This window comes from Panthera pardus, unplaced genomic scaffold (genome assembly GCF_024362965.1).
Source record: "Panthera pardus isolate Hobbes unplaced genomic scaffold, ASM2436296v1 HiC_scaffold_25, whole genome shotgun sequence".
Taxonomy (NCBI): domain Eukaryota; kingdom Metazoa; phylum Chordata; class Mammalia; order Carnivora; family Felidae; genus Panthera; species Panthera pardus.
Genome location: NW_026526821.1, coordinates 568,291 through 592,141, shown reverse-complemented (window position 1 = coordinate 592,141; position 23,851 = coordinate 568,291). Strand labels below are relative to the sequence as shown.

Here is a 23,851-nt window from a genome sequence, read left to right as displayed (position 1 = left end):
TAGGGTGACAACCCAAGCTGGATTTCCCGGGCTGCCCCGCCTCGCACAGGGAGGTCTGGGGGCGCGGTTACCTGACACAAGCCTGGGCAGGGAACTGCCACCCCCAGACTTCTTCAGGAGGCTCTCTTGTCTTTGCAAGCTGTCACACAGCCTGGTCACCAGAGCTGCTGCTTCGGGCTGCTGCCTCCCCTCCCCACCGATGTGGGTACCTCACGACGTGGGAAAGGGAGCCACAGCCACCTTAGTTCAGGGCCATGGGAAGCCCCGCGTCATTTGTCTCACTGAGACCCCTCTCCCCGCCCCCCCTCCCCCCGTCCTCTGCTCCTGACTAGGACGAGGTTAAGGCTGTCCATCTCCAGCCTGTCTGTCCGCTTTCGGTTAAGGAGGGCGGTGGATGCTGCTCCAGGCGTGAGGGAAGGCAGGTGAACTCGGCCTGGAGAGGGTGCAGGCCGAGGAAGGTCTGGGGAGGATGTGGTCGCCGCAGGGTTGCAGGGTCCGAAGCCTGAGGTCCTGGGGGCGGGGCAGAACTCGAGACCCACCCCCCCCCCCCACCCCCTGCGCGCCCCTGCCCTGGAACCCTTTGTGCGCCCATCACAGGGTGTCGCCTCTTTCCCCAGCGACAATGACTCATAAAGCTGGTCCGCGCCGCCTCCTCTCTCCCTGAAAGGCCCAGGTCATAAAGGCCATTGGGGCCAAGCCCTCAGGAGGCACGTCCCAAGACAGCCCCGCGCTGCGCTGGCCCCTGCAGCTGCCCGCCGGGCCGGGCCTGGGCCTCCCGCCGCGACCCGGACCTGGCGACCGGGCGTTACGGCTCACGCCGAGCTCCCAGTAGCCTCGACGCCCATGTGTGTCGTCTGCTTCGTGAAGGCCCTGGTGCACGTGTTCAAGATCTACCTGACCGCCAACTACACCTACAACTTCCGCAGCTGGCCGGTGGACTTCCGCTGGGATGACGTGCGCGCCGCCGGCGGGGGTGGCGGCGGTCACCGCGCGCTGACGTGCGCCGCGGCCGTGGCGGGCGTGTGGCTGCTGCGGGGCGCGGCGCTGGGCGGGGACGCGCCCGGCCGGCCGCCGCGCGGGGCGCGCAGTCAGGCGCAGTGCCTCCTGCGGCAGATCCGCGAGCTGCCGGGCCAGCTGGCCAGCTACACGCTGGCCCACTCGCTGGGCCGCTGGCTCGTGTACCCCGGCTCCATGTTCCTGATGACTCGCGCGCTCCTGCCGCTGCTGCAACAGGGCCAGGAGCGCCTCGTGGAGCGCTACCGCGGTCGGCGCGCCAAGCTGGTGGCCCGCGACGGCAACGAGATCGACACCATGTTCATGGATCGCCGCCAGCACCCGGGCAGCCACGGCCGCGGCCTGCGCCTCGTCATCTGCTGCGAAGGCAACGCCGGCTTCTATGAGATGGGCTGCCTGTCGGCGCCACTGGAGGCCGGCTACTCGGTGCTGGGCTGGAACCACCCGGGCTTCGGGGGCAGCACGGGCGTGCCGTTCCCTCAGCATGACGCCAACGCCGTGGACGTGGTGGTCAAGTACGCGCTGCACCGCCTGCACTTCCCGCCCGCGCACGTGGTGGTCTACGGCTGGTCCATCGGTGGCTTCACGGCCACCTGGGCCACCATGACCTACCCGGAGCTGGGCGCGCTGGTGCTCGACGCCACCTTCGACGACCTCGTGCCGCTGGCCCTGAAGGTCATGCCCCGCAGCTGGAAGGGACTGGTGGTGCGCACCGTGCGCGAGCACTTCAACCTCAACGTGGCGGAGCAGCTGTGCTGCTACCCCGGTCCGGTCCTGCTGCTGCGGCGCACGCTGGACGACGTGGTGAGCACCTCGGGCCACGTGCGCCCCCTGCCGTCCGGCGACGTGGAGGGCAACCGCGGCAACGAGTTGCTGCTGCGTCTTCTGCGGCACCGCTACCCGGTCGTGATGGCGCGCGAAGGCCTCGCGGTGGTGACGCGCTGGCTGCGCGCCGGCAGCCTGGCACAGGAGGCCACCTTCTACGCGCGCTACCGCGTGGATGATGAGTGGTGCCGAGCACTGCTGCGCTCCTACCGCGCGCGCCGTGAGGACCAGCAGGAGGACGAGCAGAAGGACTGGGGGCCTCACGGGCTCGCCTTCCCCTGGCTCGTGGGCCAGGGCCTGAGCCCGCGGCGGCGCCGGCAGCTCGCGCTGTTCCTGGCACGTAGACACCTCAAGAACGTGGAGGCCACTCACTTCAGTCCGCTGGAACCGGAGGACTTCCGGTTGCCCTGGAGGCTGTAGTCCTCGCCCCTCCCCACACGGGAAACCAGTAAAGCTGGCCCTGCCTTGGGGATCCCGACCTGGTGTCTGGGGGAGGGTGAGATGGAACGCAGGGAACTGGTGCTCTCCCTCACCGGGGTGATTCCCCCCTTCCCTCCTTCCACTTCTCTCTCAAACACTTGTGGACGTCCCATTCTGCTCCCAGCTTCTAAAGGGAATGTGGAGATTAACCTGACCCAGTTTATGGCAACACTGTGTGATGGGTGCCTTGATCACCTCAAAAGGATGATGGGAGCACAGGCTGTGAGACCCCGGGAGGTACCCTTATCCTGGATCAGGATACACAGTGGCTCTGGGAAATTTGAGTGAGGAAGGGTTTGTACAAGTCACCCCCAGCTGTGAGAGGACATTGGCATTGGAAGACTATAAAGCAGGTCTTAGCCGCCAGACCTCACCAGGAGTTAGTAATGTTGGGCCTCTAGGGTCCCCTCCCCACCTCCACACTCCTGGCTTGGACAGGAAAGGACAACAGACTCAGAGTAACAGGTACTCACGGTGGCATGTCCACGTGGGCTATAGACACACCTGCACTGACCATTCGTTTGCTAGGCAAGGCAAATTTGAGCCAGGCCTGGGCCGGGCATCGTTCCTGGGTTCAAGGATGTAACACAGAATGAGAGACAAGCCTTCTGCTCGCCACCATCTGCAATGCAGTTGCTTCCTTACCATCTGCCATGAACTGCATGAAGGGGGGGGGGGGGGGACTACTGGCCTTCCCCAGCACCTGGGGACCGGGGCTAGTCAGAGTGGGCAGTGCAGGAGACTCTGGAAAAACCGAAAGAAGGCAAGTGGGGCAGACATATAATTGACAGCACCAGAGCAGGACATGGCCATGAAGCACCTAGGCCAGTGCAAGCCAGAGGTGACCTTAGGTACCAGGAAGACACCTGTGGTGAGGTGTGCTTTGAGCTGACACAGGAAGAGGAGTTAGGCAGCTTAAGGAAGGGGCTTCCACAGAGGGATCCGTACATGAAGAGTGGGTTGGCTGGAAAGGGAGAGTGCAGTCCGGAAAAGTCAGATCCTGAAGGGTTTGAATACCTTTTAGGAATTCCCTTCCAGTGGCTATTTAGGTGCCAAAGAAGGGAAATTTCGGGACTTGTTTTAGCGAAACCGCTAGTGGTTTCACACATCTCCTTTGAGAAAGTCCGGCAAACTCTTGTTCCAGCATTTGCTGGAAGCTTTACAACTAGCTGAGCGATCTTGGACAAATTACTTTAACCTCAGTTTCCACATCTGTAAAGTGGGGAAGGCTCCACCTGGCTCATCAGGTTGCTGTGAAAATGAAGTGAAAGAACACCGGAGGGGAAGGGAGCACTCCGCACACAAGCGCGAAGGCTTCCCCACAGGTCAGTTCACGCCTTTCAGCTGTGCGTGCACGGGACCCGGGGCAGGTGCGTGCGGAGCCAGATGCCTCCAGCCAAGTGAGGGCAGCGGCGCCTGCAGGGCTAGAGGACGAATCGCAGACACGCCTTTTTCTGCGTAACTCCCATGCAATTAAAAAAAAAAAAAATCCCCATAAAGAGGAAGGACTTAAAAACTGGAGGGAGAAGCTAACTCCAAAATCAGGAAGTCAGGCCTCAAACGGTCTGTGCGGTGCGTGAGCCATGGCACTCCTGAGCAGCGGTAAACACTCTCGAGACCTCCAAAAACGCCAAACCCCGCTTTTTCATAACGCCATGTTGGACGGTCCTCCCACTTCCCACCTCCCCCGGGCTCCTTCGGACCGTTCTACCTGTGGGTCTCGCTGGTGGAGCCGACGCGGGAGGCAGTCCCTAAGAACCCGCCCTCCCTTTCCGGCTTAGTCCGCAGCTTCCGCCAATCAGGTTGGAGCAGGTAATAGGGCCGGGGCCGAACAAAGTCCTCATTGGACACCGTTAGTGGGGGTGGGATGAAGGCGGAGCACGCGTCAAAGCGGAAGTGGGTTGTCGCGCCGCTGATTACGTAATGCCGCGGTGGCTGAGGCGGTTCCGCTGGCTGCTCTGTGCGCGGCGAGCGAGTCCTGGTGCGGCCAGCTCGACTCCTACAGCGCCCGAGACCCCGGTCCCGACCCCAGCCGCGGCCCGGCCGCCGCCTGAACATGGACTCCGCAGGCCAAGGTACCCGCGGGCCCGGCGCCTTCGCTCCTCGGGCCCAGCGCGCGCTCCTCCCCTCCGGCGGCGCTTCTCAGACCCTCAATCCCCTCCGCCTCTATCCGCCCCGTGGCTCCTTTTCAGCTCCCATGCGCCGGGCCTCGAAGCTCCCGATGGCCGGGGCGTGCGTCTGCCGCCCCCGGCTTGGACCACTCACCAACTTACCCTGCGGCCGCTCCGAGGACCGGTTTCCCGGCACCCCTCCCCTCGTCCCCAGAGTTTTGGGTTTTCTCTCTCCGGGCAGCTGTCGTCATGCCCCCTCCCGGCGCTTGCCTAGTCGACCGCCCTACGCAGGGCCCTCGAGGACACTCCATCCGGCCCTGCACCAGGGCCGATGTGTTGTGCGCTTCTCCCGGGGAGGGGAGGGGAGGGGAGGGGAGATGGAACCATCTTCGAGCTCAGTGCAGCGCCCCTTGGGTGGCAACGCTGCTCGGAGCCCAGGCTTCTTAGGGGTTGTCTCAAGGGGGAAGGGTGCAGTGAGTCAGGGCACACCGAGACTGGGCCAGTTTCCCGAACAGACACCCCTGACCGGTTTGAGATGGCCGCTGGGGGTGTGGAGTGGGCCCAGGAGATTAAAATCTCGAGAAGGTGATTGGAGTCGATCTTTCATTCTGGTACAGAAGAGATGCTAACTTCCTGTGTTGACATGACTACCCTGGGTAATTTAAGGATTTTTTTTTCCTGTCATTTGACCTGTATCAGCGTATTAATTTAACAGAACTCCTAGATTCTGATACACTGTGTAGATTTTCCTATCTCTGCAGTCTACTTACGAAATAGTTGAACATCAAAAGCCGCCAGTTTTAAGTTGACGTTTTTCGCTGTTTGACGTGTATGTCTAATATAGGTAAGCATCACAAGCATTGGATTCTGACCATAGAGTGATAGAAAACACTGAGCACTTACTGTATGCCGAATACCATACCAAACCTGTTTCTCAAACGTCCTTTTTCCATTTTCGGAATAACCCCTTGAGATTATTCCTTGTATTATCACCACGCAGTTTATACAGTTCTGGAGGTCTGGGACTCACCCAGGGGGGGACTCTAGCCCCCTAGTTTCTCCTACAGCACCAGCCCCACACTCTGTAGGTCTTTTGGTGACACTTTCTTGCCTCGGTCTCCTCTGAACCAGAGTGTGAATGCCATCTACCTACAGGGCTATGGTGAGGTTGGTATCACACAATGATTGTGCGGCGCTTTGGCATGTTTGGTGAATGCCCAGTTTCTATCTGGGAGTGATTGCAGGATCCGCCTTTAGCTTTATAGGCAGAAACAGTCCAAAGACCTACCTACCTTCCTTTATTATAAAATGTTTATTTTTGAGAGAGAGAGAGCAGGGGAGGGGCAGAGAGAGAGGGACAGAGGATTGGAACAGGCTCAGTGCTGACCGAGAGCCCGATGTGGGGCTTGAACTGACAAACTGTGAGATCATGACCTGAGCTGAAGTCAGTCGGTTGAGCGTCCAACTCTTGTTTTCAGCTCTGGTCATGACCCCAAGGGTCGTGGGACTGAGCCCTGCACTGTGTGCAGCCTGCTCAAGATTTTCTCCCTCTCCCTCCCTCCCTCCCTCTTTCTGCTCCTCTCCCTTACTTACACTCGCCCTCTTTCTAAAATAAAAATTAAAAAAATAGAAGAGCAAGGTTGTGGAAATTTTAAGGCATTTAGCGAATTTGAGTAGATTCAACACAGCACATGAAGTAAAGTTATGTGGGTTGATTTCAGTTAAAAATCAGAATTAGTTGATGGGGCACCTGGGTGACTCGGTTAAGCCTCCGGCTCTTGATTTCAGTTCAGGTCATGATCTCAGGGTTTGTGGGATTGAGCCCTGGGTCGGGCTCTATGCAGATATCTCAGAGCCTGCTTGGGATTCTCTCTCCCTCTCTGTGCCTCCCGCCCCGATCACAATTAGATAAATAAACATTTTAAAAAACCCAAATCAGTGGATAAAAACAATGGTTGTGCTTCATCTGGTAAACGTGTATCAAGCGCCAAGGAAGTGCTAACCTCCAGCTGTGTGGGACATGTGAAGGGAATGAGCTGAATAGAGCATCTTTGTAGGGGTTTTTTGTTATTTTAGAGAGAAGGGGTCGAGGGGCAGAGGGAGAGAGAATCCTAAGTAGGCTCCACCCTTAGCACAGTGTGGAGCCCGACATGGGGCTTGATTCCACAACCCTTGGATCATGACCTGAGCCGAAATCAAGAGTAGGACACTTAACCAGCTGAGCCACCCAGGTGCCCCTAGAGCATCTTTAGTTTTTTTTTTGTTTTTTTTTTTTAATGTTTATTTATTTTTGAGACAGAAAGAGACAGAGCACGAACGGGGGAGGGTCACAGAGAGAAGGAGACACAGAATCTGAAACAGGCTCCAGGCTCTGAGCTGTCAGCACAGAGCCCGACGCGGGGCTCGAACCCACGAACCGTGAGATCATGACCTGAGCCGAAGTCGGACGCTTAACCGACTGAGCCACCCAGGCGCCCCAAGCATCTTTAGTTTTAAGCACAGTCTATTTTTAGCAGATTGTAGGATTTCAGCAGTAGAGAAACATATCTGTAACTACAGGCAGTTTTTTCCCCAACCTTTGTGCATTTGTTTTTATTTATTTTTTTAATTTATTATTTTTTATTTTCTAGAATGTTTTCTTTATTTTTGAGAGACCTTGAGCAGGGGAGAGGCAGAGAGAGGGACACACAGAATCTGAAGCGGGTTCCGGGCTCTGAGCTGTCAGCACAGAGCCCAATGCGGGGCTCAAACTCACAAACTGTGAGATCATGACCCTAGCTGAAGTCGGATGCTTAACTGACTAAGCCACCCAGGTTCCCCTTAAACATTTTTTTAATGTTTTTATTTATTTTTGAGAGAGAGAGAGAGAGAGAGAGAGAGACAGAGTGTGAGCAGGGGAGGAGCAGAGAGAGAGACACACACAGAATCTGAAGCAGGCTCCAGGCTCCGAGCTGTCAGCACAGAGCCCGACACAGGGCTCGAACCCATGAACCGTGAGATCCTGACCTGGGCCAAAGTCAGACGCTTCACCAGCTGAGCCACCCAGGTGCCCCTCTTTTTTTTTTTTTTTTTTTTTAACGTTTACTTCAGTAATCTCTCCACCCAACATGGAGCTTGACCTCACGACCTGGAGCTCAAGACTCACATGCTGCTCCAGCTGAGCCAGTGAGGTGTCCCTATGCCTTTACTTCTAAAGTGCTGGACACCACACAAAGCCTGTTTTCATGGCGTGTGCGGATTGTATGCTACTGAAGGACGGTCGTGTGTTCGGAGTTGGAAAGAACTAAAGCAGACCCATGTTTCTTTATTTGTGTGGGATCTTGTCCGCTGTTAGTGCAGGCAAGAAGATGCATTTAACTCGAAGAGGAAATAGTGCCTGCAGGAATTGGAACCTGATCTGGGTATAGCGGAGGTGTGGAAGCAGTGTCTCTGCGCCTCCCTGCATGTTGTTGTGGGACGAGGGTCGAGAACAGACTCCAGGGGAGTTGTGTTTTGCCGACTCCCTGCTGGGGCTGTGTGACCAGCCCGTGCACCTTGTGTGTGTGATGGGAGCACGTGCTCTGCAGATCGGTTGATTGAAAGTGGTGCTTGTGCTTACAGCCGTATCGTTTCTTTGCCTTAAAAATTAGAAGATCTGTTAGGTTCAGCTGCTTTGTTTGTAGCAAAGGTTTCCTGTCTCCGCAGAGTGTATTATCCTGAGGGAATCAGAGTTCAGGTCTGGCTGCCTCGTGCCAGCCTTTCCAGTGCCCTGAAGCAGCACCTTGGGTGGCTTGAGATGTCCTTGGCCTAATGGCCCAAACCATCCCGACAACCTGTCAGAGTACTCTCCACGGCCCCCTCGACTCCCCTGTAACCTGGCCTCACCCTTGATTTCTCCCTTGGTGGAGACCTCTACCCTATTGACTTCCCTGTAACTTCTTATTGACAATTTCCGACTTTGTTTGTCTCTGGCAGATATCAACCTGAATTCTCCTAACAAAGGTCTGCTGTCCGACTCCATGACAGATGTCCCTGTCGACACCGCGGTGGCCGCCCAGACTCCTGCTGTTGAGGGTCTGACGGAGGCTGAGGAGGAGGAGCTTAGGGCTGAGCTCGCAAAGGTGCTAAGTCTCCGCCATCTGTCCGGGGGTGACTGTGAGTTCAGGCTGATGAGGGGCCATAACGCTGTCTGTGCTCTGCAGAAATTGCCCTGGGAGGTCATTCCCAGAGTCCCACAGAAATTGCTCTTTGCAGCCACTTTTCTGTGTGCCTGTGTGCCTGGTACACTTTTTGTGTACCGTGAGGAGGGTGTCCACACGGGAACGGCTGCTCTGAGCACACCATCTACTGGGGGTTTCTTTGTTGGGATTAACACTTGACAGTTTCCAGACCCCACAAACTATCTGCCCCTGGATCTTCATTTTTCCTTTAAAGATTCTTCTTTTTGTAAAAAGCGCTTCATGTGATCTTAAATTGAGAGTCCTTTAAGAGGAAATGGTAATTAACCCAAACCTGCAAGTATAATTTTTATTCAGACTGACTGCTGGGAGTGTTTCTTTTTTCTGTGTGATACAGAGTCTAACAGCAACTCACTTAGGTTCAAAATCTGGGGAATGAACTTGCTGATATCTGAGCATAGCATCCGATCAGGCAGAGGCTGGCATCCTGCGTTGATGCATCCTGAGTCTAAAAAGAGCTAGTTGTGTAGATGATCCTCAGCCCCACAGCCAGGCCTCAGACCCTGGGGGAAAGCATGTAGCAGTGTCTGAGTTGAGTGAAGGTTACAGCAGCAGCAGGCAGTGCGGTGAAGCTTATGGGCTGCGCTCAGTCATTTCAGAGTTGAGCGGCAGAAGCTCATGTCACTTAAAGTTTTCAACGTGCGTATCCCCAAGACAGCTGGACTGCACAGCCTCAAGCCATGATGATTATCACACCATGAGTGGAATGTTCTAGTCATTGGTCCTTATTGCTGGAGTAACTAGTAACAATTTGATTGGGTGATCCTATGTTTCTAAGTTATTTCTTTTTCAACTATTTTGTGCTGGAAAAACTAGTGATATAAGGGCTCTGAGCTACTTTTTATTGCCTTCCTTCAAATAATCACTTTTTTAAAAGAAAGACTTTAAAATTTTTTTCATTTGTTTTTTTGTTTAAAGTTTATTTTGAGAGGGAGAGAGAGAGAGACAGCATGAGTGGAGGAGGGGCAGAGAGAGAGGGAGAGAGAATCTCAAGCAGGCTCCACGCTCAGTGCAGAGCCCCACATGGGGCTCAAACTCCCAAAACTGGGAGATCATGACCTGAGTCGAAACCAAGAGTCAGACGCTTAACCGACTAAGCCACCAGGCGCCCCAAGGGAAAGACTTTTTTTTAGAGTAGCTATTGATGCAGGAGCTAAAAACGAAAACCTTTAGGGTAGTCAGGCTCCAGAGGATGCTTCCTTCTCAAGTTACATCTTTTTTTTTTTTTTTTTTTTGGTTTTAGGGCTTGAGCAGTTTCAGATGTTTATTTTCAGGATTCTTTCTAACTTAAATTGAATTCAAACTTAAGTTGAATTCAAACTTAATTCAAACTTAAATTCAACTTAAATTCAAACTTAAATTGAATTCAAATTCACATTTACTTTTGGCTTGAGTAACTGCCTTTGCCGACGCCTAGAGCTAACCTTGGAAACATACTTGTTGTCATAAAGGCCGTTGCTCTGTCACTTGAGTCTTGGCCGTCCATCTGTCTGTCAGCTCTGCTTCCTTCCCAGTGCATGTGGAATTTCTCCGTGCAGAGAGGGCCTGGCTGCCAGCAATTCCAGCTTCTGAGCCCAGACCCAGAGCCTGGAGGGAGAGGGGATCATCTCTTCTGACACCTGTGCCCCGTCCCAGAGCAGAGCTCCGACAGGCCTTGCTTGGTCATCCATGGGTGGGCACAGTGATTGGTAGCCCCGGCAGAACCACTTGGCTTGAGGGGAAGAGACAGTTCTCAAGAAGCTGGGTGCTGGTTCCAGATAAAAAGAGATATTTGTTGTTGACTCTGTTCCTAAGACAAGTTATGTGCTGTAAGCGGAAAGTCCTTACGTAATTCCAAGAAACCTCTTGTGTGTGTAAGGATGTTAGTCACTTCCTGCAATCAAGTCAACTGTGCTTTTGCAGGTGGAAGAGGAAATTGTCACTCTGCGCCAGGTCCTGGCAGCCAAGGAGAGGCACTGTGGAGAGCTGAAAAGGAAGCTGGGCCTCTCCGCCTTGGAGGGCCTGAAACAGAACCTGTCCAGGAGCTGGCGTGATGTGCAGGTCTCTACTGCGTAGGTACCTGCCCGCGGCAGAGGCGCCCTGGAGGCTGGAGGGCGTTCGCCAGGCTGGTGCCCCTGGCTCGCCAGTAGGGTGTTACGTGCTGGGGGACAGGGTGCCTCACAGAACGGGGGGATCAAGTATCCCTGTCTGCAGGCAGCCAGCCAGAGGCCCTGAGTCCTTGGCCTAGCCCCTGGCATGTCTTCCAAGAGCTTAGAGTCTACACATACTTCTAAAAGGTGGACGGATGCACTAGCTAGTTGTCCAAGCAGAAATCGATGAGAGTGTATCTCAGGGTACAAATCTGAGAGGACACTAATTAGGTCCTTAATGAGACTGATTTTCCTGTGGTCCTCAGAGCTCAGTGTCTGCTGAGGTGGATGTGAGTCCTTCTCATGAGCGTGATGTGGTCACAGCCCTGGGACTTCTGACTCACGTGTGACTTTGCCCTCTGAATTTGGGGAGTACAGCTACATGGCTCCTCTGAAATGTATCCTCCAGGGCTGGTGGGGGTGGGGGGAGGGGGTAAATGTCTCCCACTGAGAAGCCACATCCCTGCAGAAAGATCGATCGCATTTTATAAAAAAAAAAAATCACCTACGAAAGCCCATTTCTCTGTCCTGGGGAATCGTGGGTTTGAATCCCAAAGGGTGACTGCCAGAGAAGTATCCTGGGGATGCGGCTGTGCCTTCCTCATTCCTCACAGCAGTACTGTTCCCGAAGGGCCGTCTCACATGGGATGACCAGGCGCTCCCTGGGCGTGCCAGGGGAAGGACTGGTTGGTTCTGTCAGCGCCCGGGCCCCCCTGGGCCTCCCCGGGCCTGCACAGCAGGTGCTGAGCACCAGCAGACCTGGTCTCAGGCAGGCTGGAGTGTCATGTTCCCGCTCTCCAGTCCTTGTCTTCCCTGGAATTTCAGCTGTGCTTTAAAACCTGAGTTGAAATAATTGTTCTAAATAATTCACCGCAGACTTTCTGTTTTTAGCTATATGAAAACCTCTGAGAAACTTGGCGAGTGGAATGAGAAAGTGACCCAGTCAGACCTGTGAGTGCCTTTGCCGTCAGCACCTCCCTCCTCCTCCTCCTCCTCCTCCTGCTCTTGACACTCTCTTAGGGACCGGGAGGCTGCGTGCACCTGGCACAAACCTAGTTTGGGTGTGTTTTGCTTATCTTGCCGTTACGTGATTTTTCTTAAACGCAAATGACACTCTACTTTCCGTGAAACGGGTAGTCACTGAAGGAGATTCACTTGGCCGCCAGGCCACGCCGAAACCCTCCCTCTGGCTGACGCGGATGCATCCCTTAGGTGACAGGCCTGGCTGGCCTTGGGCAGCACGTCTGTCTGGTAGGCGCCCCTCAGCCTTCTGAGCGGCCAAAGTGGCCAAGCACCGAGCGATGCGGACGGTGATTTGGGGCCTTTGTTTCGGTCTTCCTTCCCTGCAGACGTGGCTGCAGCCGAGGGGCTCACAGAGCTTCCCTCGTCCTTGGGGTGGTTCTTAGGCTGTGGGGGCCGCCTGGACCCTGCCGGTGGGGTCTCGACGGAGTCTCTTTGAGGGGCATCGAGCTGTCAGCCATGTGGAACATGAGCACAGTAGGAAACATACGTGGATAGTCTTCTGTGTCTGTCAAAGCCACGGTTCAGAACGACTCTTGACGTTGCATCTGAGGTAATAGCACTTCATTTATCTGCACTCTAATCAGAATTCCTCTGAACAGGGTGGGGTAATGTTTTAAAATAGTCACTTTCTGGGATTTTTTCCATTTGTTACTTAGAAGGAAGTGCTGTCATGGATACCAGAGAACTTGGGTAGTCCTTCTGTGTCTGACTGAAAGGAACTGGTTGTTACTGAGCTCGTCTTCAGGGTCCCCGGGACCCCAGGTCTGCCGGCTCCACGTGTGGTCTTTGCAGCCTGACATCACAAGGGGCGGCGGGCACTGGTGGGCTCTGGCGGTTCACGCTGTCTGTGTCGTTGCCGCACGTGCTCTGGGAGTCCCGGTGTGCTGTGTCCCCGGGGCCGCGTCGGACGGTCCGTCACCAAGTTGCAGATGTTGCTTAGTTTGGGACGCCTGGCAGGCTCACAGTGTGGACTTACCTGAAAAGAGCTCTAGGAGACCTGAGTGCCGTCTCAAATAATTACAATTCTGATCCCTCTGGAAGAGACGTGTGGCTCTGGGCGTGGAAGTGGCCGGGGGGATGCCCTTTCAAGCGCTTTGCCAGGCGGCGGCCACTCCCGGGCGTCACTTGCAGCCAGCAGCGCGCCGGAGGATGACCGAGAACTCGGGACGGCTGGGAAGCGCCCGCGTCTGTGCCCGTCGTGCCGCTGCTCGTGGGCTGTGCTGGGCACGCGCAGCCTTGACGCCACTCATCCTGTCTTGTCTCAGCCGCTGCTTCTGGTTCAGACGGCTGGCCGTGGCGGCAGCTGTGTTCTGCGTCGCGGAACGACCGCCTGGTTGGGCTCTTCCCCTTGGTAGAGCGTAGCTGCAGGCGTGCCGAGGTGGCACCGGGCGTAGTTGCCAGTTGGTATATGGCGTCCTTTCCTCGTACGGGACAGAAAGCATGGCAGAGTGAGTGTGAGCCTGAAAGGAGGGGAGGCCTGCTCCGGGCTCACCTGACCAGGGCTCTCCTTACGCTGGCTGTGTCGCCAGGCTGGCTTCTCCTCGACGGTACAGAGGGTGCCCGGCGGGGCAGGTTTGAATCTTTGTGGCATTGCAGCCCAACGGCAGGACGGCCTGCCGCGGGTCTCCCCGGGCTCCCCCCGGGCTCCCCCCGTGGTCAGGGAGCTGTAAACGCACCTGGCTGGCCGGACTGGGATCACGTGCCCACCCAGGGTTGGGGTGGGAGCAGCCACCAAGGGAGGGTGCGGGAGAATGCCCCACGCTGACTGCAGAGTTTGCTGATGGCGGGGGAGGCTGGCATTGGCGGCTGGTGTTGGCGACGTTCCTACACCTTTGTCTTCCCAAGAGCTGGGGGTGATTCCCGAAGGGGGGTGCTAGGCAGGGTGGCACAGTCTGGCACCCTTCCTCACGTCTGGGCCCGAGGTTACCTGCGTGCAGACTCTGGCTCGGCCGCCAGTCCCCTCACGGCCTGAGCGTGGTCTCTCCACTGGGGCTGATGACAGCCCCTCGGCCCCTGCACTGCACGTGCCCTGGTTTGGAGGCTGCCGTTTCAGAAGGGGTCCCTGTGACCCCTCATTTCCACACACTTGAAGTGCCGAGGGTGGTGGAGTGGGGGAGATTGCCTCCGGTCCGTCTCCCGTGGAGACGTGGGGGTGCTCCCCTTCGGAATGGCCCACGAGCCAGTGTCTCTCCTGCCAGTCATTCAGCGGCCAGCTCCGTACTAAGTGACCCCAAGGGCACTCCTCCTCATCACCAAGGATCCCCGGCACGGGCTCGTGGTCTCTCCAAGTGCAGTTCCCCACACCTTGCCCTGTGGGTGCAGGCAGAAATTCTCTAAGGGCTTTGCCTTAAATCCTCTGCTTCAGACTGTTTCACTTCAGCGAACAGAACGTTAACGTGACCTTAAACGTTTGCTATTTCGTGAGAAGCAGCTTGAAGACATTTTCTGACCCTGTGTCTGAAACCAAATATCCTGCATGTTCCCAGTTAACCTTGTAGTTGGTGTTTTATAAATAACGAGCACGCTCCAAGTCTGTTGCTCGCAGGTAATCTGTTTTAACTCCCTTTGAAATGAAAGCAGCTCACCAGGTGGGGGTGAGGGTGGGGTCCCTAACAGATACTGCAAGTTAGGGGCCCCAGAGAAGGTCCCAGAGCCTTTCCTTCAGCAGGCCGTGCAGTGGGGGACACGCAGCAGGTTTCTCTGTCCTTTTCCTGCCGGCTTTGCCGACCCCGAGGCGACTGTGTGTATGTGCCAGGTCCTGGCAAAGGCTCTGTCGGGTTGGAAGGTCCCTCAGAGGATGACAGCTGAGTCTGTGGAAACCCTCCCAAAAGGAGCATGTGGACTTTGGTTTTTAGTGAGACCCAGCTGTGGTCTGCCCCTCTAGAGCCGGCCTTGCCCCTGTGCCAGGGGGTCCCGTCTAGATCCCAGACACGCAGCTCTCTGGGCTGCAGCTGCACAGGCGGTCGGGTTTCATTTCCATTCCTGTTCCATTCTGTGATAGCTTCTGGCTATCACAGGGGAAGGGGTTTCTGGTGGTCGGGTTTGTCTAAAGGTTGGATTTAGAATTAGAGTTTTTTTCGTTATGGACCTGAGGAAATCCCGAGGCAAGTCTTACAGTAAAGATTTTAGATTATTTTCTCTCTGTTAACGTGTTCCAGGATTTACTGACCTTCCCGGCAGCTAAGATAAACTCACTGTCCTAGTGACCACAGTGTGTTTTTAAACTCACTTTCTGGAAAGCACGTGTTTTAAGTTCTGGACCCTGCCGGGCACCAAAGAAGCCTGAGGCCCCGCGGCGCTACGGGAACGGCTGGGCCTCCCTGCTGATGGGGTGGCACAGGGACTCACGGGCAGCCTGGAGTGCTCAGGAGGGAAGGTGAGGGAGGAGGGCAGCACGTGATCACGGTGGAGCCTCCGGATGGCACTGGGGGAGTGGACGGGAGGGAAGGACTCCGAAGACCCAATGCCGGTGCTGTCTGTGACCCGGTGACACGAACCAGGCGTCAGAAAGTAATTTCAGAGAGAAGGCTGGCATCTCGAGAGCCTTGCCGTCTCAAGCGGTTTCCTTAGGGCAACATGTCAGCTTGGCCAGAAATGAGCCCTTGGGTTCAGGCTGCGGTATCTTTTGTTTATGGTGGCATCTGGACAAGGTCTGGCAGCTCCAAGTATTAACTCTCAAGGCGAGCCCAAGGCTGTCCTCGCTGTGCCTGTAGCCAAGGCATCCTGCCTGTGTCCGTCTCACAGATGTTGAGGTCATGGACCCGTGTCTTGTGTGATGCACCCCCCTTTGTGGATGGTTGGGGCAGGAAGGCCTAGAAAGGGTGGTCTTTGCTGTGATCCAGAGCCACCCCTCGCACTAGGGACGATGGCATTGATGGCATGAGATGAAGGTTCCTCAGTTCTGAAAGGATTTGTGAGACCGCACGAGGGGGTTGAGGGCCGGAGGGCTCCCGAGAGTCTGAGCGGCCAGCCCACCACAGGCCACACATCTACACTGTCCAGGGCACCCCCGCCCCCAGTGGGCGTGGTGGAGCTCTCACATGAGAAGCTCCCTGAATACAGTAACAGAACAAGGGGACCTTTCTGGCTTCTGTCTCAGACCCAGGGCCTCTGTGGGTCTGTCTGCTTTGCAGCAGGCGGACGCCCCACTTGCCGGGCGGTTAGCGCCGTGGCAAGAAGTCAGGGGAGGTGGGTCACCTGAGCGTTAGACGAGATGGAATAAGGTCACAAAACAGTTACTGCAGAGCTCGGAGGTTGCGATCTGGCCGTGCTGCTTTCGTCCCTGCTGTCAGTCCCCTTCCTGGCGGCCAGACACGTGCTCACTAACCCTCTGTCCCCTGGGGTTCTCTCTGGGCACGTGGTGTCCTCGACTCATGGGTGGATGGCTGCTTCTCCTGTTGTGCTGGTTCAGCTGGTGTTTTCTTTACAGCTACAAGAAGACTCAGGAAACTTTCTCTCAGGCGGGACAGAAGACGTCCGCTGCCCTGTCCACTGTGGGCTCTGCCATCAGCAGAAAGCTCGGAGATATGAGGTGAGACACCCTAGTTGGGTAGGCCAGTCGGGTGAGGGTTTGGGGATTTTAGATCCACCAGAGGCTCTGAGGGGGCCCGGGGCTCAGGTACGTGACCCTCCGGGGCCCTTTGGCAGCTGCAGGTGTGGGCACACCAGCCCTGGGGCTCGGTTCACGGTCCCTTGTTTGTGGGCTGCCTCTTCGCCACTGCTGTGCTTCTTCGGCAGGGATTGTTGTTTCCTTTGGGTAACTTAGCGCTTGGGATCTGTAAAGGTGGGTGCTTGCCGTTGAAGTTCCACGGATGAAAGATGACTGTGCCTGCAGGTCGGTGTCAGGGTGGGGTGTCGCTCTGGGCAAGCCAGCCGGGACAAGGGTGTTGTTTCCTTGCAGTGTTTGCCCAGCCCAGATCTCAGGGTGTGTGTGGCTGCACGCCAGGGGCCCCAACTGAATGTTCTCCCAGAGTTGATGAGACCTTCATGGCCATCAGAAGTGCTTCAAGCAGGGCCTGGGGCCGGGGAGTGTGGGGGCAGCTTGGACATCTGGTGGAGCACACGTGGCTGCATCCGCCGGGCCCCCTCTGCCACACGGCACTGAGCCAAGGAGACTGGTCCTTGGAGCCAGAGGCTGTGGTGTGAATCCTGGCTTGGCTACCTCCTAGCCCTGCCCTTGGCGAGGCATCCCTCTCGGGGCTGCTAAGATCAAGCGTGCGCTGTTGAGCGGCAGTGTGGTGTCCTTCCTGGCCGCCCCTCCTCCCCAGGTGTCACTGCCCAGCCCTGCCCTGGCCCCTGACCCACGCTCAGGACCGGTCCCTTCACTTAGCGATTTCAGGGAATGCCCTCCCTGTAGCCCCCACCCCATGCTGAGGCTCCTCTCTTCTCAGACTTGAGAATCACGCGGTGGTAGTGCCCGTGGGCTTGGCGTGTGGAGTACAGCATTGGGAGCCCATCCCGCTCTGGCCCCTTTCCTCTTATCCTCGGGTGGCCTCCCTCCCTGCCTGCGTAGGTGAGGCATTTCCTTGCCTCACAGACCTGCCTGGCAGTTGCCTTGCGAGGCCTCAAGGTGGGGGCTCTGCCCTGACCATGTAGCCAGAGGTGAAAACACAGACACTCCTACCACGTGGCTCGTGCCCAGGGCCGTGCTCACCTTTTGTTTGCTGGATGTAGTTAGTCCCCTCCGCTTTTTTATTTAGAAAAATTGCAAATTTTCAGAGAGGCCGAACAATCAGTACACAGTCTGTGTATTTCCTCTGTCCTAAGGAGTGCACGGCCTCACAACTGGAGATCTGGTCATGCTCCTGAGCAGCTATGGCTGGGGAGGTCCTTTGGGGTCACCCTGTAAACGTAGGCCTTGTCCACAGTGGCTGTGATTGGAGCCTGCAGATGTGGCTCTGAGTGACAAAAGGGGGGTCTGCAGCGGTCCCTCCCGGCCACACAGTCATCTGCTAATGCTTGACTCTGTGGGTGTGTTCCTGTAACGAATCTCATTTGAAATTAGATGGGACGCCATCGCCGCTGCACTGTGGGACACCTGCTTTGGCCACCTGAGCCGTGCTGTGGTAAGCCTGGTGACAGACTGATCACATGCCACTGGTGGCCTGGCCTTGCTCCCAGGGGTTGCCATGGAGGGCGTGGGGGGGGCCATCCCAGCGCTGCTGGGGTGAGCTGTGTGTGGGGTTGTGGTCCTTTCCTCGAAATGCTGGTCTGATAACAGAGCATTGAAGGAAGCAATAAATGTGTGCTGTGCCTAAATTACATTCTCACTAGGAACGTCCCTGTCACTTCTGGCATGATTCACTCACGTCGAGCCTTCTCCCTCCCTCTTGGGCGCGTGCAGGGCGTTGGCACTGTCCAGAGCTCCCGCGGGCCCCTTTGGACGGTGCACCTCACTTCTCCGTCTCTGCTTCAGTCCCACTCTCTGCTCCGGGAACTGGGGGTGTGCTGCTGACCGAGGCGAAGAGCCTCAGGTCACGTGCCCGGCCTCACTGCCTGTGTGTCACGTTTGCACCCGTGCTTCCAGGGACAAGAACCAGGTCCCACACAGTCGAGGTGCTCATACGGACTGGCCTGTTGGCTGGTGCGCCTCACCATGGGGCTCTTCGGTTTTGCTCTGCTGTGTTCCCAGAGAACGTCTTGGGGTCAGTGATGTGTCCACCGTTGCCTCACCCCGTAGTCTCAGGTTGAGCTGAGGCTGAGAATTCACCACTTCTTGAGAATGCAGATGAGGTCCAGGGAGGTTTCTGTGTGCTGAGATGTTTGCCCTACATCACGGTGCTGCAGAGGCCTATCCGAGAGCAGCCCGGCCTGGGAGGCTATTTGCATGCCCTGGGGTAGGAGGTGGCAGGCCGGGAGAGGAAATCGGATTTTGGGTCAAAGCCTGGGTTAAAGGAGGGGTCTCTGTCTAGCTTGGTGAGCCTTGACGAGGCACCTGCCTTCTCCTCCCACCAAGAGATGGCAGGGCCTGCTGCCCGCCCAAGAGACCACATAATTGAGTCTCATATGATCTTCTGAAGGCTTCTAAAATGACTTTCGTGTTGGGGGTAGCCTCCAGAGCGTGAGCAGGCCTGGCTGGGTAGTGGAGGACATGGCCGTATTGCCCCCAGACACGCATGTTTCCAGGTTGGAATCTGCCAGCTGGAGTGTGCAGCTGGAGTGCAGGGCGCTCAGCCCCGTGGGTGTCCCGGCCAGTCCTGTCATAGCACGCACGTGCGCACCCTGGTTCAGCCGAAGCCCTGAGGGTCGGACAGCCCGCCTCCGTACACCCCACCCCTTTGCGCTGCTCCTCTCCTTGGGGCTTCATCCCTCTAATTCCAGACAGGGTCGTGGACACGCAGGTGCCTCGTATGTGACCCAGGTGGGATCGCAGAGGGGCCAGTTGCGTGCGTGAGGGAGCGGCGGCCTCTCACAGAATTGGGGCTTGAGGAGAACAGGGACCGGGGGTGGTCACGGGGGTCCCCGCGTGGCCTTCTGGAGCTTGAGTGAGGGGCTGGGGTGGGCACTAGCCTCCCTTTCCTAACACTGCGTTTCTTCTCCTCCTGCTGCTGCCTTTCAGGGCCCGTCCGTTCTCCCACTCGTTTAGGTAAGGCTGATGCGGGGCGTGCCTGTGGAAGGCTCTTCCCTCGATTCCGGGCAGGGTGGTCTCTGGCTGGCCTGTGCGAGGCTGTGCACCTCGGCCCCAGCTGGCACAGCCAGGCCTGCCAGGCGTTGCAGCCTGCTGGGGAGCTCACGGCTCCTGGGGCTGTGACCGTGTGGCTGATCGCCAGCCCCCAGCCCAGCCTGACAGCGTCCTTCCTGAGAAGAGACGTGTTCACGCGGGGGGGGGGGGGGGGGGGGGGGGCAGGGAGAGGGGAGTGCTGAGTCTCCATTCTCGGGTTCTGTGCCTCTTCATCCTCAACACCGGCTCCTGTTCTCTCCTGCCCTGCAAGTGGACTCGTTTACCACTCGAGGGCCAGGAACGGCAGGGCACCTGTGGGGCATCCTCCTGGGTGGTCCTCACTCCACGCTGACCCAGTCACGTATGTCCGGCCCGATACCAGTGCTGCCCCATCACACACGCTTCCAGCTCGGAGGCCTGGAACCAAATCTAGAACAACGTGTGACTTTAAATATTTCTACTTGCTTGACCTGGTTGTTTCTCTTTTGCCGAAAAGTCATTTGCTGTGAAGTCGAGCAAGGACATCTGACAGCTATTTGTACCAAAGGTATTTTAAAGCCCCAGGCCGAGGTCTTCTTAGTTTCCTATTTTAAAGCTCTCTATCAGCACTGTCCCATTTCTGGGGCAACTTTGGAGGCCAGCGAGAGGAGCCCGGGGTCCTTTCCTCCCGGGGCCAGGGGCCCTTCTGTGTGTGGTGGCCAGAGCTCACGCACCCTGCCAGGCCGGGTCTCTGTGTGGGTGAGCTGACGGGTGTGCTGAACGCCAGGCTCATCCCCTTGGTAACTCCTGCTTCCTTCTCTGCTTCTAACACGCTCCCAAGCAGCAACTCTTCAATCCGCCACTCGATAAGTATGCCAGCCATGAGGTAATGTGCACTCGCGCTCCCAAGCTCCCGGGGCGGGGGGGGGGGGGGGTAGGGTAGGGGGGCGGGGGGGGAGCCGGGGGGGGGGGGGGGGGCTCCAGCCAGTCGGCTTCACATTCCCCATATCCCTGAGCCAAGGGCCATCTTCTCCCTGGCAGGCTCCTGCTGGCCAGGGGTTGGAAAGATCCCTTCTAGGCTGAAGAGCTAGTCGGGGGGAGGCTAAGAGGAGACCAGTGTATCAAACAGGGCTCCATCTGGAACCTTCCAGGGCTGCCCAGGGTACTGGGCCAGGGAGGGGCAGAGAGGTTCATACACATACCTGGCACCCACAAGACTTCAGGCGCCTCCAAGCCTGTTACGGGAAACTTTTATCTGCACCTGGAGGGGAGTCCCGGTCTCCTTAGAACACCCAGAGCTGTGGCCTGTTCCTGGAAGCCTCCCACTCGTGTTTCCTGCCCTGCGGTGCCGCAGCAGAGGCCCTGTCCCTGTTCGGTAGCTGCCACACCCCATCGCACGTCTGGGGGTCCTTGATGGGCTGCTTCTAGAAGCCCGAGGGTAGGGAGGGAACTGGTTGTATAAGAGGGTGCTGGGTGGGGCTGGGGCTGGCCTGCTCTCTCCTCCTCTGCCTCCTCCTCACTCGTTCCGAATTGTCCTTGGTTTTCCTTTACTTCCGTGAGAGATTGGTGTCAGGAGTACCTGGGACCTTCCATAACTTCAGCATGTGTGGATGTAGGGTGCAGCAGAAATGTGCTCCACATCTCACCCACTGCTCAGTCGAGAGGTCTGCACTTCACCCGGGGTTGCACCTGCTGGCGGCATGCAGGTCTAATGTTCTTGGAGTTGGCAGGTGTGGCTGACCTGTTCTGACCTGGAAGCCTCCAGAATGACCTTGCCTGGACTGTCTTCTGGGCACGCCCCCTCTCCTTTTCAGCTTGTCACATGTTTACAGTGAGGTCTCAGGGTGCCGTCAGGGATCTTTTCTGCAGGTTGATCCTAACCCTGAGGCCCTTCAGACTTAGGAAGGCAGCACAATTGTTTGCTCCCTACACCGACATCTCCTCTCTCTCTCTCTCTCTCTCTCTCTCTTTAAAGGAATTCTGCGACCTTTAAGTCCTTTGAAGACCGAGTTGGGACCATAAAGGTAACTGTATTCAGACTGTTCGTTTGATTCTCTTGCTGGGGTGGTGGATTCACGTGCAGTTACGAGAGCTAATGCAGAGGGCCATTGTACCTTTCATCTCGAAGTGACATAACCAGGATATGACACTGATAACAGCTAAGGTGGAGAACAGTTTGATCCCCACGGTAATCCTTCCCCGTGTTCTCCTTCCTCCTGCCCTACCCCCAGAACTAGCGATCTCTCCATTTCCATGATTGGAACCATACAGCGTGGAGCCTTTGAAGATCGGCTCTTTTTACGCTGCATAAATCCCTGGAGGTACCTCTAGCCTGTTGCTTGTGTCAGCGATTTGTTCCTTTTTATTGCTAATCAGGATTCACCTAATCAGAATTCAAGTTCTGTAGACTCCGTAGAGACCTGAGCTGGCCTGGGATCTGCCCGGCTCTGGGTGCTCTGTCTCAGGTCTTTCTCTCTTGGTCTTTTCTCACCCGTAGTCTAAGGTCGTAGGTGGCAGAGAGAATGGCAGTGACCACCTTCCCTCCCCGACGGGGAGTGATGACAAGCCCCTGCCCGACCACACGCCCTTCTAAGCCCGTCGCAGCTTTGCCCAGCCTCGGAGCACGTGCAGGCCCACCCGTCATCACCACAACCGCACCTCTGCAGCGGGACAGCCGGCCAGGCCGTGGGCGAGCGTGCAGAGCTGGTTTTGAGGACAGTCGTGCCGTTCACGCGTGGACCTGGCTGCTGCGCTCACATGAGTTAGAGAACACAGTTTTGTACGCAGATGCTTTACGCCGAAGTTGGTAGACGCAGGACCGCTGTGCCGTCCGTCCTGGGCTGCAGGGGTGGACAGGGCAGTGGGCCCTTTGGGAATCTGGTGGGTTCATGAGAACGTGGAAGGAATGGGAGAGTGATACGCGTAAATAAGTGGTATTTCCTAAAACCTCTCCTTCCCTAAGTTCTAGGAGGAATGTACAGAAGGAAGATTCATCCAGAGAGTCCTACCTGATCCTCAGTTTTTATTTCAAACGCTAAACAAGAAAACTGTGCATTTTCTGAAACCCTCCAGAAAAGAAACTGGTTATCAGCAACTGCCTAATCGTTACACTAATGATCTAGCTTTAACGAAAGCAAATTCTTTATTTTTCAAATGCAGTGAATTTTTCAAAAATTAAAGCTAAGCGAAGCTTTAGTCTCATAGTTAGGAAACATTATTTCTTTGGACTCAAGCTGAAATACAAGCCTTACATCGCCTTATGCTTTGTTTGTTTATAATGTTTTTATATATAAAAATAAGGGTTCTTTAGTGGGTTTTGACACTGTGTAGACTTTGGCATCTAGCTTGAGGGTGGCCTGGACCATTGGTGTGTTTTATTTCACTGATGGGCTTCATCCAGCGTATGAAGCTTGCTTCTCTCTCCTCTCAAGGACTGGGACAGCTGCTGGCCAGAGGGCTCCTGGGCCTCCCTGGGGCAGGATGCGGGGCAGGAGAAAGAAAAGCAAGTCTGCCCGCCCCCCCCCCCCCCCCCATGGCTGATGCATTCATTACTGGCCATCTGTATGCATCAGAATGCATTACTGCATCCATCGGCTCCAACCCGACCGTCTGCCCCACACGGGGGCTGAGTGAGGAGCAGGTGGGCTGCACAGAGGTCACCTGGAGCTCTGCTGTTGCCTTTTCTCAGGAGCTACACAGATCTCATTCCCATTTTGAAGCTGCCACACCCCAGCAGCCTCTCGGGGCCCCACTTGGGGGGTGTGTCTGCAGGGGCAGCTCCGTGCCTTACTGGCTGGCTCTCAGCAGGCAGAGACGTCCCCTGTGCGTGCATCTGTGTGCTCGCTGCAGGGAGCAGCCGTGCCCTCGGGCTCTGTGCTGGCAGACTGTGCTGTGCTCCCTGGTACCCTGAGTGCTGCTCACTTCAGACACCCTGGGGCGGGGGGGGCTGTCGTCTGTGCCTGTGCCATGGGAAGAACACCGTTGGGGTTTTTTTCTCCAGGGTTAGAATCTCAGATGGGGTGTGGTGAGAAGGCAGGATTCAAGCGTAGGAACATTTATCTTTTCCTCCAGGAAATAATGGGTAATTTGTCAATAAAGCATTCCTTTGGGGAAGAACCTATGCCAACTTGTGTGGTTGTCTTTCTTCCTCCGTGAAGGCGAGGAAAGAGTGGCAGATAAACCCACAGAGGAGGTCCCTGTTGTCCTGGGCCCACACCCTGGGGAGGGGCAGCAGGAAGCAGGTTCAGCTCAAACGCAGACCCCCAAATCCTCAGTCCTGTGAGTTAAAACAGGACGCACTGTGAGAGGGTGCCGTGGTGACAAGCCTGTGGGGCGTCTGAGGAGGGACGTGTGGAGGGTGAGGAGGACCCAGCCAGGTTACAGGGTCAGGCTGAGCAAGCAAGAGTCCTGCAA

At 56.4% G+C, this 23,851-nt stretch overlaps 2 protein-coding genes across 12 annotated transcripts; both read left to right on the top strand.

The window, feature by feature from the left end:
- The first annotated feature begins 625 nt into the window (after positions 1 to 625).
- On the top strand, positions 626 to 2,488 carry ABHD16B (abhydrolase domain containing 16B). The gene has a single exon (XM_053889990.1). The coding sequence runs from the start codon at positions 844 to 846 to the stop codon at positions 2,257 to 2,259; it is 1,416 nt and encodes a 471-aa protein (XP_053745965.1). The 5' UTR covers positions 626 to 843; the 3' UTR covers positions 2,260 to 2,488.
- Positions 2,489 to 4,225: 1,737 nt separating this feature from the next.
- TPD52L2 (TPD52 like 2) lies at positions 4,226 to 22,078 on the top strand. 11 transcript variants are annotated; one of them, XM_019426250.2, is made up of 9 exons: positions 4,227 to 4,394; positions 8,385 to 8,530; positions 10,550 to 10,698; positions 11,668 to 11,727; positions 16,229 to 16,330; positions 17,804 to 17,864; positions 19,358 to 19,384; positions 21,414 to 21,462; positions 21,936 to 22,078. In XM_019426250.2, the coding sequence occupies exons 1-7, from the start codon at positions 4,376 to 4,378 to the stop codon at positions 19,382 to 19,384; spliced, it is 564 nt and encodes a 187-aa protein (XP_019281795.1). In that variant the 5' UTR covers positions 4,227 to 4,375; the 3' UTR covers positions 21,414 to 21,462; positions 21,936 to 22,078. The 11 variants fall into 11 exon arrangements, with proteins under 11 accessions (XP_019281798.1, XP_019281795.1, XP_053745966.1 ...); XM_053889991.1 differs by lacking the exon at positions 21,936 to 22,078 and adding an exon at positions 20,283 to 20,324 and having other exon boundaries at positions 21,414 to 21,464; XM_019426243.2 differs by lacking the exon at positions 17,804 to 17,864 and adding an exon at positions 20,283 to 20,324 and having other exon boundaries at positions 4,228 to 4,394.
- Positions 22,079 to 23,851: the final 1,773 nt, after the last annotated feature.

What these genes read in the sequence shown, in the direction of transcription:
- ABHD16B (XM_053889990.1), top strand. Translation starts at nt 844, where the DNA reads ATGTGTGTCGTCTGCTTCGTGAAGGCCCTGGTGCACGTGTTCAAGATC.
- TPD52L2 (XM_019426241.2), top strand. An exon ending in AAAGTGACCCAGTCAGACCT is followed by an intron (nt 11,728 to 16,228) that starts GTGAGTGCCTTT and finishes TTTTCTTTACAG; the next exon opens with CTACAAGAAGACTCAGGAAA. An exon ending in AGAAAGCTCGGAGATATGAG is followed by an intron (nt 16,331 to 19,357) that starts GTGAGACACCCT and finishes GCTGCCTTTCAG; the next exon opens with GGCCCGTCCGTTCTCCCACT.